Raw genomic sequence first — 13231 nt, 5'->3', positions numbered from 1 at the left:
TTTGGTAACCAAAGAAAATTAGACAAAAACAGCCATAACTTATTTTATTTAACATTTATTAATTGGTGGGATAATTAATAAATGCTAAATAAGACAAATTCTGACGGTATTTTTTGTCTCCCTAGCATTACTCTTTCTAATTATAGATTCATTGCTTTTGGATGAGAGAAAAAACTCAACATTAATGTGTATTAACTATTAACTCTTAATCCTACAAATTACGGCTGATATAAGACTCTTTTTTTTTTTCTTGCTATTATATATAGGGAGTGGATCCTCTCCAGTAAAAAAAAGATGGTGTCAATTGTGATCTTTCACCCTTTATTACACTCTCTTTCATATTTAATTTTGGCCATATTTATAAAATTAATGGTGAGAGATCACACTGCATTTTTTCAAGTGTTAAAAAAACTGGAGATGATTCATTTCCTTATATATATATATATGCATGACCATTCCGTGGCATGCAGTTATTGACATACAGAATCAAACTGCATAAAATTTAGTACGCGTTTTCATATACCGTTAGTTATTTATTATTTCATTCAGCTATGGCAGAGTTGAGAAGTAATAATGTTGAGGAGTATTTCAAGGGAAAGACCATTTTAGTTACTGGTGCAACTGGATTCTTAGCCAAAAGTTATTACCCTGTAATCCTGTATCTATACTCCTTAAGGTGCATGAAATTAGTCCAATAATTAAACTTCTGATTTTGTTTACTGTGCAGTTTTGTGGAGAAGATACTGAGAGTTCAACCCAACATAAGGTTGTACCTTCTAGTAAGAGCATCAAATTCGTATGTAGCTACCCAACGCTTGCATAATGAGGTAATAACTAGAATTGTCAAAACAATTTGGTTAAATAAATGAGTTAACTAACACAACATTTAAAAGGTATTAACTCCACCCTGCTTTTACTATTTCAAATTATCATATATTAATTTTTACAATTTTTTTTGTTTATATTCATTTCAGCTATATTAGGTAGTCAATACTTGAGTATAAATAATTATATTGATGCATGATTCATGTTTGTATTTCTGTACGCAAAAACTAACAAATAAAATACCAGAAGTTCAGTATGTTGATAAACTATTAATAAAAAATAGTTTACCTTCTAAAATTTCTAAAAAAAAAAATTTATATTTTTAGTAGTTTTTATTTCAATATAATCCTAATTTCAAACCGGCTTAATTAAACTTTGTAAGCACTTGTACTAAAAATTATCCTTACACCTAATAGTACATAGGATGTGCAGCATTCAATAATGCCTCATTCATTATTTTTATCTATGTAGGTTTTTGGGAAGGAATTGTTTAAAATGCAGAGAGAAAAGTAGGGTGAAGAATTCAGCTCTTTTTTGTCCAAGAAAATGGTTGCAGTTGCAGGTGATATTTCTCTTGACAATTTTGGAATCAAAGACCAAATCCTTATCAAAGAGATGTTGGAAGAGATTGATATCATAGTGCACACTGCCGCAACTACCAGGTTTGATGAGAGGTAAATAAGATTGCGTTATTTTAACCAATAATTATTCACTTGTATTACGTGTATCGGTATAAATTATATATATATATATATATATATATATATATATATATATATATATATATATATATATATATATATATATTACCAAAAATAAGGAGACTCAAACCTGCGACCTCTTAAGTTATGGGGAGACTATGCCATTTGAATTATAATTCATTGACGTATAAAATACATGTTGAAATATAAATAGATATTGAAAATTAAAAAAAAATCATGTATTTATATACGAATATATTATCTAGTGGCTGATTTTAATGTCTAAATAGATTTTTGATAATTATTAAGCTGCCATACTCTTTTTTTTATGGATTTACCTAAAGAGGGTTTTAAAAATATTAATCGAGAGAATAAAACTTTTTCTCTTTGTAGTTATTTTTTTGGAAAACTTTCAAATATACTAAGAATACTAATAATTTAATAATTTTAGCTGTTGATTTTAATTAATATATATTTTATAATTAAAATCAATGACTAAAAAATTCTTTCAATTTTTTTATTAATATCTTATTTATTTTATGCAGATATGATGTTGCAATGGCGACAAATACAGTGGGAGCTTATAATGTCATGAACTTCGCTAAAATGTGTAGTAGAATAGAGGTTCTTCTTTATGTATCTACTGGTATGCAATTCCATAATGAATTAATCTGAAAAGTAATAAAAGTTAGTGAATAATCACTAATCAATCAATATATATAAATTTTAAATATGTAATTTTTAAATTTTTAATATATATATTTTGTGGTACTCACATGTAAATAACAAACAGGAAGAGCCTCCTATGTTGCGTTTAAATATAAGTTGGTCGATTCATCATATGCAAAAGAAAAAAAATTGTTTTTAATAATCTCCTTAATGATGAATACAAATTCTCATATTATCCATATTGCTCAAGAAAAGTCAGTAAAAATCTAAGAGATCTCAAAATCTAATATCAAAATGATTTTATTATAGTTTTACGGAAAATGCTATGAGTTAACATTTTTAGTAGAAAAAAAATTTGGTTATTAGTCTTAGCTTTAAATTGGTCAATATTTCTCTAATTTTAGAAAAAATGTGTGCGTGCGCGTGGTTAATTGTATTTTGGTTTCAGCTTATGTTTATGGAGAGGCAGGACTAATTCCTGAGGAAGCATTTCATATGGGTCAGACGTTAAAAAGTCCTTTAAAATTAGACATCAACTTAGAAAAGAAGTTGATTAAGGAAAAACTTGGTGAACTCAAAGCACAGAATATCAATGAAAGAACAATCACCTCAATAATGAAAGAATTTGGAACAATAAGGTAAACTGCAAATTAATATAAACTCTAATTTAATTTACTCTCTTTTTACTTCTCAGGTAAATTGTAAAAGCTTGATTAATTATCGGTGTTTTTTGTTTCCATATAGGGCAAATTTTCATGGGTGGTCAAACACCTATATATTTACAAAATCAATGGGAGAAATGCTTGTGACAAATATGAAGGGTAATCTACCGTTGATCATCACGCGTCCGAGTTCTATAATCGGAACTCATTCAGAACCCTTTCCGGGTTGGATTGAAGGTGTTAGGTAAATAGAATAATCGTTTAATTTAATTAGCATGTATAATAATATGATGGATACATGATTATTTGAGAGTGTAACTAAATGACATAATTTTGCAACTTCAGAACTATAGACTTTGTGTTTGTTGAGTATTTCAAAGGAGCACTAACTAGTTTTGTTGGCCATCCAAAGACAACTATTGATCTGGTGAGTCTCACTCTTCAAATCATTTTACTTTGAATAGTTTGTATACAAAAGTAGACGAATTATTATCTTTGGAGTAGGTTATTGTTTGATGTTTGAAGTGGATGCTACATTTTTCTCCTCACTTGAGAATTGAAATGATGATACAGATACCAGCAGACATGGTGATAAACTCAATGATCATAGCGTTGTTGGTTCAGTCTAAGAGTAATTCTTCCAACAATTTGATCTACCATATTAGTACTTCGCTTGGAAATCCAATTAAACTTTCGGATATTCAAGATATAATGCATTGTTATATGACAAAAAAACCGTGGCTAAAAAATTCTGGGAAGTCAGGGGCATTCTATGAAAAATTTACATTCAACCCCAGTTATACGGAGGTTCATGAATTTCCCCAAAACAAGGTATTGGCTCAAATAAATTAAGTTGCCATATTTTATATTTAATGGAACTATTTTGTTACATAAAGGTTTATTAACGTTGAATTACTATGCTATGTTTTTAACTAATAATTTATTTCCCCTTTGATTGTTACGGTGTTAAGAGATCAAGGTTGAAGAGGATAATCAACATTTATCGTCCTTATCTTCACTTCTCGGGCATGTACGTAACGTAATACTGTATCTAATTAATTATGTTATTGATTCATATATAAATATGCAACATTTTAATTTATTTGTTAACAACTTTGATGATAAGAACACGGAGAAGCTGCGGATGGCAATAAAGGGAGTTGGCAGTGTTGAGAGGGAATTTAACTTCGATCCCAAGAGCATTGATTGGAAGGACTACCTGATGAATGTTCATTTTCCAGGTCTAATCAAGTACAGCATGCAACCTAAGATGTAACGAACACTTGACCGTTTGTTTCAAGTTGGAACAGCATAAGAATGATTAGGAGTATTGGTATTGTTTTACATGTTAGTATTAGATGTTTGCAGGAATTGCATTGGAAATTTCGAACTGCCTTAGCGTTGTTCCAGATTGTTGGCTACGCCCCTTTTGTGTATTTGTAGTGGCAGTGGTGTGAAGAAAATAGAATTAGAAATCAAACAAAAACTATACTCGGAATTAAATAAATAAATAAATAAGAAACTCTTCAATAATAATCTCTTGCTTGGTTATGAATGTCAGCCACCATGGTTGCCATGAAAAAGTAACACCTTAATATTAAGCCTGAATCCATCGCCTCAACAACGATCAAAATATAATTACATCAATGAGATTAAATTGTATAGATTGAACTTGGGTGGCCAAAAAATAAAGCCCCTCCTTTAAATTAATTTAAAATAATTGCAAATATAGCACCTTAACTTCAAACAGAATCATTCACGTTGAAAGATTTGTCACAAAGGAGGAGACCTCTCTTTTCTTTTACCAGTCAAGGAAGTTGTGTTGTTCTCATCAACTTGGGAATCCATGATACCGACACCATTTGAAAATTCCTGTGGTCCCTCGGCATCCTTTGTGTTATGGTGATTGAAGTTGGGAGTATCCACACTATTGCATACATTAGCTTCGGCATCCTGAGAACTTTGACGGGTAATACACAGCCAAGTCCTTGAAGTTTCATCACCAGTGTGCAGTGCTAAAGGCACATGCCATGACCCTTTTTCTGATTCCTGAAACATACAAACCTTTTCATATTTTTTTAAAGAATTTAATTCATCAGCAAGTCTCAAGAAACAAGTCGAAATACAATAAGTTGAGACTCATTTGCATACCAGCATCTTGGATGACAATACACAAGATTCGATTCATTAAGACTCTATAAATACAAAAACTCATCCTCACAACAATAACAGTCCCTCTAAAAGTAGCATTAACCTTTATGAACATTACAGAAGCTTAAAAATATACTTAAGTATCAAATCTCCCAGCAAACACCAAAACCTAGAAAATCCTGACCGACACACATGTAGAGTGCAAAATACTTCTGCATACCCCGCAAGTACAGAAAAAGAATATTACCTGGATGACCAATGAGTATGGTGGTGGCATCTGAAGTTTCAGGTTTCCTTTAACAAATGTGTAGTGAACCTGTAGATGAGGAAAACAACTTATCACATGAATAAGCACACAATAAAAAACTTGAATGAGCTAGAGAAATTTTTTGCAACTTCAGAAGTATAAACTTGGATGACTCTATCAATGTGAAATAACTACTGCTAAGTCGAATATTGGAGAATGTACTAAAAATCAGTATGGTTTATCCAACCACATGAAAATTAAAACAGATCAAACTCCATTTTTCTCCAAATAATCCCCCTCCCACCAGAAATTTCACAGAAAATTATAATACACTAAAGAATATAATAAGAATATGCACATGAATGACAACAAAAAAGAAATAATATCATAATAGAATAAACACTTTCAAAAAGAATCTACATGAGTGAAAGTGCTCAAACCAAATTACAGGACAGAACAAACAGGGATGTAATAAATTTGAAAAATTAAATGAATAAGAAATAGACTTCCCATAGAGGATTCAGTCCATTTGAAATTGTGAACAGGAAAAAACTCGCGCATTATGCTAGAATAAGCAATAGCTTACTTGATGTCTTTCTTTCCACTGGTTAAAAAAGTTGCTTCCTATGAGTTCAAATATGTGATCCCGCATTTCATCATTTGTCACAAGCAAGCATCTGAGTTTTACAGCAGCATAAAGCCAATACCTGAAATCCAGAATAGTTCATGGTAATAATATCAGTACACAAGGAAAATGAAATGAGTTAAAATGAGAAGTGTAACTGTGTAAACGGTACTTAAATGGAATAATCTAAAGGAGAATTTGCAAATTAGTGATCAAAAGAAATTTAAAACAAAAAATTTAACCATATAATTGAATTGGTGCCTAACAGAGAAAGAATAATTATCATGCATATGTGACTAAATACGAATAGTAAATTAAGCATATTTGAAAAAACGGAAGAATACTCACTAAAGCTAATTTTCCTTAAAAGTTTAAAAAACTAATATATTATTAATCTTAAAGGAAAAGAAATGGTCAAACAGTAAAAGAACAATGCAATCAGTAAATTAAAAACAAAAGCAAATTGAAAGAAAATAATTTAGCAATTCACCAATCATCATTGGATCCAGTTGGAGTCGTATAGAGCGCACCATTATTCATCCACTCCTCTACCACCCTTCTGCTTGATGGATTATCCATAAGCCCTCTCATTCGCTTGTTATGCAAGATGACCAGTGGCCATTTTTTCCCGCTACAATTGTAAAGTTCTTTTACTACATCGTCAAGCTGAACTATTACAAAATCGACATGATAAACACAATTAGCTGCAAAAACCAACAAAGCTTGCTCATCACACAAGAGAGCAAGAACATGAAACATCGGCATACAACCTGAGAAATGCTAAATCCACCATCTGCAAAATTTTGTTGGTAGAGCCCAACATTCGCTCCATCCACTATAGCATCATAACACGCATGTTTTTCAAGCCAGCCCTATCATGAAGGTAATAAAGGTACCAAAACTGAGTTACTACTTACTACTATCAATTACCAACATAAGTGCTAAAAATATTCACACATGAAACCGATCTGTGTTTCAATGAGGGGACAAGATTAACTCACCTGAAATTCACTGAAATTAGCTTTGACCTCTCTTTCCAGAGCCAAATTAGCAACAGAACGTGCAAACTTGTCTGTCTCCTCATCATCGATATCAACACAAACCAATTGCTGGCTGCAACCACAGCAACGTCCTTCAACACTAACATTGGTCCTTCTAACAAGCCAGTCCCCTTTCCCAACCCACCCTTGACCATGCCACCCTCCCCCATTTCGCAAAACCCCTTCTTTCACACGAGCCAAGTCCTCCAAACCAACCTCAGAACCCTTTCCACTGTGAAACCACTCTTCAATCACAGACGCCGTCGTTTCACTAACGCACCTCACTGAGCTCCTTAGCTTGTGCAAATACTCATACACCTTATCTGCATTCCCGTTCTTCGCACTCACCTTCAGAAGCGCCGTGAGTTGTGGTTCCTCGAGTGTCACACCAGAACCGTTCACATGCTCCTCCACCTCATAAGCCTTACCGGAATTTCCAAGCTCACAGAATCCGAACAAAGCAGGGTCAAAAGTCCTCAGCCTAGGGGCAGAGCCATAATTCTGAACGGCCTTCGCGAGCTCAAATGCGCGGTCGGCATTGCCTTTCGCGGCGGCAAGCCTGGCGACAGCGGTGAGGGTGGCTTCATTGGGGTTTATTCCGAGGCTGGTCATGTGATCGAAAATGCGGAATCCGTGGTGCAATGCGGTGTCTTTGAGCGAGTCGTTGTTGACGGAATTGGAACAGAGGTAGAGTAAGGCATTGAAGTGGTGCTGATTGATGCGAGTGTTGGTCGAAACGGCGTCGTCGTATACAGAGATGGCAGCGCTTAGATCCTTGGATTTGGAGCATGAGTTGAGCTCGAATTGGAACTTGGCCTCTGGAGTTTGTGCCTTCCTCTTCTTCTTGCTGTTGTTGTCCATTGATGCAGTTTGGTTGGGTATTTTGGTGTTCAAATTTTGCACCATTTGAAACTCTATAAGCGTTAACTTTTTTGGTGAATCTATATAGCAGTTACCTATATACTGGTAGAATCCGGAGAATTAGAAGAGGATTGTTCAGCACACACAAGGTTGTCAAGAACAAGTTCCTATATAGGCACGGAAGGTTAGTAAGCAGAGCACAGAATGTAAGTGCCTACAAAAATTTTAATCATGGCACGTAATATAAGAATGTAGGCTCAAATAGAAATACATGTACTACATAATGATAAAATAATCATCAATCTCATATAATAACACAAATAGAGAAAGTAATCACAAATACCATAAATATATTACGTTATAATAGTTCAAAATGCATAGAGTTTAACTTGAAAGTATTCAGCTCCAAAGCTAGTAGTTAAATATCATAAAATATAAGTCACAAACCATAAAATAAAAAACACATCCACAAGTTTTTGACATATATTAAACTAAGATGAGAAATATTCAAAATATCTAACACCAGCTATTAATCAAAGTGACATCTAAAGCAGATCTTGGAAGCCATGACCATCATCATCTTCATTTTCATCTTCTAAATATATAATGTAAGGCAGTATGTTAATAACTTCACAATAAAACAACACTAAAAAAATACATAAAAAAACATTAAAACAGTACTACAGGTCTATAACAGATTCACAATTGAAAAAAATAACTAATAATAATTAGAGCATCACAAACCCTATATTAATAATTTCATATATTGAATTATATACATAATGCAAGACAGTAAATCACACACTCTGCATCAATTATTGATTATTGGCAGAGCCAGGCAACATTCACAAGTCAGAACAAACCTGAAAGTGAAAGCAGACCGTGAAGACTGGAAAAATTCAGGGGCGGTTCAGGAACAGCAAGCGACGGCCGAAGGGAGCAATGAGTTTCGCCGCCGACGGAGAGCTACAGAGTTCAGACTCCGCGAGAGGCAGCACGCGGCCAGACTCGGTGGCGGCGCCCTGAGGTGTGCTTGTGCGGCAGTGGTTGTGAATGAAAAACACAGAGACGCGGTGGTTTTGCGTTCTGCTTGTGCGGCGGCTGCACACAAATGCAACATAAAATGGCGGTGGCGAAAATGGTGATACGAAATTAGGAACACTTTGTTGCTGTGGATTGGAAGTTATCGTTTTTATTTTAAAGGAAATTAGGATTTTCTTTTGTGGAAGTTATGAATTTTTCTGAATTGGAAGTTATGAATTATTTTTTATTTTTTTTTTGGACGGGGAAGTTATGAATTATGAACGAAAACTTAGGACTACTCGATTGGGCCACTTAGGCCTTGGCCCATTTTGATCTTTACAAATACTTTCGTTTTAGTCCAGCCTAAATATTTTGGGCCTTAATTGAGGGTTTGTTCTTTGTAACAAGAAACTCATGCTAGAGCGAAGAACTAATAATATTTTTGGAAGTCTTGAATTCAATCAACCTAGCGACCTGGTTGGTTGAATAATATCTAATTAATATTCTACATATATATTAGATAAGGTTTAGTAATCTAGCAAAATGAAAAATGGGTTAATTACTAATATAGTACACGAAAGATTCAACTGCTAATCAAATAGTCCTAAAATATATTATTGACAAAACAACCCTTAAATGATATGAAAATACGAAAAAAAAATTCAATAAATATTACATTTTTTGTAAGTAACAAAAATTTTTTTATATTTAACAAAGACTTATCAATTATATCTAAATTTTTGTGGCATTTGAATAAATATTTAGAAAATTCACAAAAAATTTCGAAACAAAATTTGATTTTTAAATTTTTTTTTTTAAAAAAATATGGTCATTCATAATAAAAAAATTTTAAAAATTTACTTGACAAAAAAGTGCAAAATTTTAAAAATAAAAAGATCTTATTTTTTTAATTATAATTGTAAAAATGTGTATTAAAATTTGTTGATATCTAAAGTTATGTTTTAGAACATATTTTTAATATTTATTATTTTTTTTGCAAATTTATTTATCATCAACATTTTCGATACAAACTTTTAAATACTATTTTAATAGTTCATTGAACGAAAGAAAAAAAATTAGGGATCAGCATATATCTTGGTAGATTATAGGTAGCAGATAGAGATTATTGCTCCACTGGACTCTGACCACTCCAGCTTTTAAGACGTGTGTTGATTTTGTATGTCGGTTCCATCCATTTGAAAAATGATTCGTTTCATTATTTATAATATTGTAGATTCGTAGTATCATAGCACCAGCAATGTATATGATGAATTGATACATGTGAATTGTTTTTACACTATCTCAGTAGTCCTTCTTTGTAGGAGCGAGTGCCAATAATAATTTAAAGACATATAATATTGTTTAGTTACAATAATTGATAGGTTACGGTGTTAATTAGCTTGAATAATTAATATCTTAAGGTGAAACTCTAACTCATATAGCATGCATAAGCCTGTGTCACTTTCATCTAGAGATGATGACGGTCGCACTCTAACGTACACATGCCTAATCATTCTCCGTCTCATTCGGATCCAAGTGATAAATGTCGCCTTCAGTTGTCACGGAAGTAGAATGAAATATGCATGCCTCACATTTTTCATTTATAGTGAGTTTATAAAAAACATTAGTCATAAATATCTAATTCATTTTATAAAAGACAAAATCTATATGTATATGTTAAACTATTTAATAGTCCAGAATAATATAAATTTTACATGGAGATATCTTTACAAATTAAAAGTAGTCGCCATTTTCTTTTCCATCAAATTTTGGTTTAACGTGAATGTCAGAATTGGAGGGTTGAACAACCCAAATTGTTCAATAATTTTAATTATTAAGATGTTGAAACTTGAAACATTACTTCGTCGAAAAGGGGTTCTCCCATACCGAAATTGTTGAAACTTGTATTGAAACGTTACTTCATCTAAAAAGGGTTTCTAATAATAGATATCAAAATCCTTAATTACTTCATCTAAAAAGGGTTAAGTAATTATTAATAATTACACATACGTAATACATTACCAAAAAACCACTTTTTCAAAAAAAATTAATTAATAAGAGAAAGCACATAGTAGCTAAATTTCTAACACGTTTTTTTTATGTAAGATTTTTTTAATTTTGTGATTTTTTCATAAACTTTCTTTCTTTTTTTTTTTGTTGAATTTACGCTATAATTCTTTATTCTAGAGTGAACGATAATTAAACTCTAAATTTTTAGATTATAAAAGTTTTAATATCATGTCACAATATTATATTTTTTAAAATTTTAAATAAAAAAAAAACCAAAAATAATTATATTTCTAACACTCTTTCACGCAAAAATCTCTTTTATTGGCCACAATTATTTCTTTTAAATAATCAACAAATATCGAACTCTAAATTTTTAAGTTATAAAAATTTTGAGATCATGTTATCATATACCACTTCTTCAAATAACTTTTTCTAGATGTGAAAAAATATTATAAATTTTATATTTTTCAAAAATAACTTTTTAAAAAAATTATAAATATAAAAAATTTCTAAACTAGTAGTGTCATCAAATACAACTCAAATCATTAATACATATTAACATGTAGGAAAAAAAAAATTAAGTTACTTGATCAATAATATATATAGCACACGTTATAATTGCGCGGCAGAATTGAAAAGAAAAAAAAAGAAAAAGAAAAAGAAAATGATGTTTTCTACATGCTATTTCTTTCTTTTCTTTTTGTTGAGCGGACTTTCGTCAATATATGTATAAGTTCTCTGTATTAGCTTAATTAAGGAACCCACCATAGACATTCTCTGCATCACCTTTTCCAAATTGTCTCATATAACTTTTTTGGGCATATACGTGAGTAACGTGACACGTTTTGCTTATTTTATATATACATATATATATATATATACTGACTCAGGGGTTAGCACCAATCTCCTCATGCCCAATTGATAGAGACATAAAACGGTCAAAGTGCAATCGAATTGGATTTTGGATAAGAAGAAAAGAAAAAGAGAAATGTCACTTTAACCATTTTTATTAATATTAGTTAATGTTTTGAATTAATATTTTATTTTTTATATTATTAAAATTTAAATTTTAAAAATTAATATTTAAAATTTACTAATTGAAATTTTGGCTAAATATTATTTAAAAATAATAAATTTTATTGATGACGTAATATTATTAATGGTGTGGCTTCTAGATATCTTTTCAGCTTTAATTTTTCATAGACTAACAATGTGTGTGATGGGAAAATATATCTATGTTTGATCTGCATTAATCAACATAGCTAGTCTAGCTACTTTGTGTGGCGAATGAGTTTACACAGTAATAATCCTTCTACCGATGAATATAATGAGGCAATTTATTTGAACTAATCTTATCTATTTTGGGTTTGATATTTAGTGTATACTATTCCTTATGAACATTAAAAATAATGATTAAAATAAAGAACTATACTACTATTAGATATTAAAATTGAAAATGAGTCGACTTAATTTTATTTTAAAGTCAGCTTATAGAATAATAAAAAATATTTTATATTTATAAATTTTCTTCAAAAATTTTATTTTTAAAATATGTGAGACTTATATAATAACAGAGACAAAGCAGATGGTATCCATATCTATGTAGTTTTACTTGTATTAACACATGCATGGTTCGTCACCTGAAAAATAGTGTACTACACACTAATAAGAAATCCACTTTTTCCCTTAGATGACACTATATTTATTCATAACTTAGGGTCACTTGATGAGTATATTCGTATTTAAGGGGGGCCGGGAAAAAAAAGAAACGAAAAAGTGACGCTTATTGGAGTAAAGGATGCCGACATACATGCATGGGTTAGACAAGCTTGACCACACTTTTCAATTGCTGAATCCATGTTCAAAATACAAATATTTGCCCATCTATCTAGCTAGCTAGCTAGCATTGACGAAATCTGTTGAGGTACAGATTTTTTTTTTTTAGTGAAAAGTAAGCTAGAGAAGAAAGAAATATATCTATTGTATTAGTGAAAAATTACATCTTTACAGAGATAAAAGATACGATTATATATAATTAAAAAGAAAGAAAAAATAAAAAAATAAAAATTATACTAACTATTTTTTTATATTTTATTATACAGCTGTGAACTACTAATATCATACAATATTCAATAAAAGAGCTAGTAATATTTATACATTAATAGCCTCTTTTAAGTTGGGAGTGTATAAATTATACATTTCAAACTTATTACATACCTCTTCAAAAAGACCTGATGGAAGTGCCTTTGTAAGGACATTAGCAATTTGTTCTCTTAATGGAATTGGGATGGACTTTAAAGAACCGTCTTGAATTTTCTCTCTAACTTTGTGACAATCAATCTCAATGTGTTTTGTCTTTTCATGAAACACTGGCCGCAATATATCTAGCAGATTGGTTGTCACAAAATAATGTCATA

At 31.2% G+C, this 13231-nt stretch overlaps 2 protein-coding genes across 2 annotated transcripts; one reads left to right on the top strand and one right to left on the bottom strand.

The window, feature by feature from the left end:
• The first annotated feature begins 483 nt into the window (after positions 1–483).
• On the top strand, positions 484–4399 carry LOC107610398 (putative fatty acyl-CoA reductase 4). The gene is made up of 10 exons (XM_088497469.1): positions 484–639; positions 728–827; positions 1297–1499; positions 2072–2172; positions 2644–2833; positions 2940–3101; positions 3203–3284; positions 3431–3688; positions 3829–3887; positions 3984–4399. The coding sequence occupies exons 3-10, from the start codon at positions 1372–1374 to the stop codon at positions 4009–4011; spliced, it is 1008 nt and encodes a 335-aa protein (XP_088353595.1). The 5' UTR covers positions 484–639; positions 728–827; positions 1297–1371; the 3' UTR covers positions 4012–4399.
• A 28-nt stretch (positions 4400–4427) lies between these two features.
• Positions 4428–9043, bottom strand: PRORP2 (proteinaceous RNase P 2). The gene is made up of 7 exons (XM_016315939.3): positions 8645–9043; positions 6882–7948; positions 6651–6752; positions 6371–6546; positions 5842–5962; positions 5256–5324; positions 4428–4906 (listed from the first exon to the last, which is right to left on the bottom strand). The coding sequence occupies exons 2-7, from the start codon at positions 7824–7826 to the stop codon at positions 4631–4633; spliced, it is 1689 nt and encodes a 562-aa protein (XP_016171425.1). The 5' UTR covers positions 7827–7948; positions 8645–9043; the 3' UTR covers positions 4428–4630.
• Positions 9044–13231: the final 4188 nt, after the last annotated feature.

The sequence above is a fragment of the Arachis ipaensis genome, chromosome B8, assembly GCF_059453495.1.
Source record: "Arachis ipaensis isolate K30076 ecotype BB chromosome B8, ASM5945349v1, whole genome shotgun sequence".
NCBI lineage: Eukaryota > Viridiplantae > Streptophyta > Magnoliopsida > Fabales > Fabaceae > Arachis > Arachis ipaensis.
This window is presented reverse-complemented; position numbering and strand designations above follow the sequence as displayed.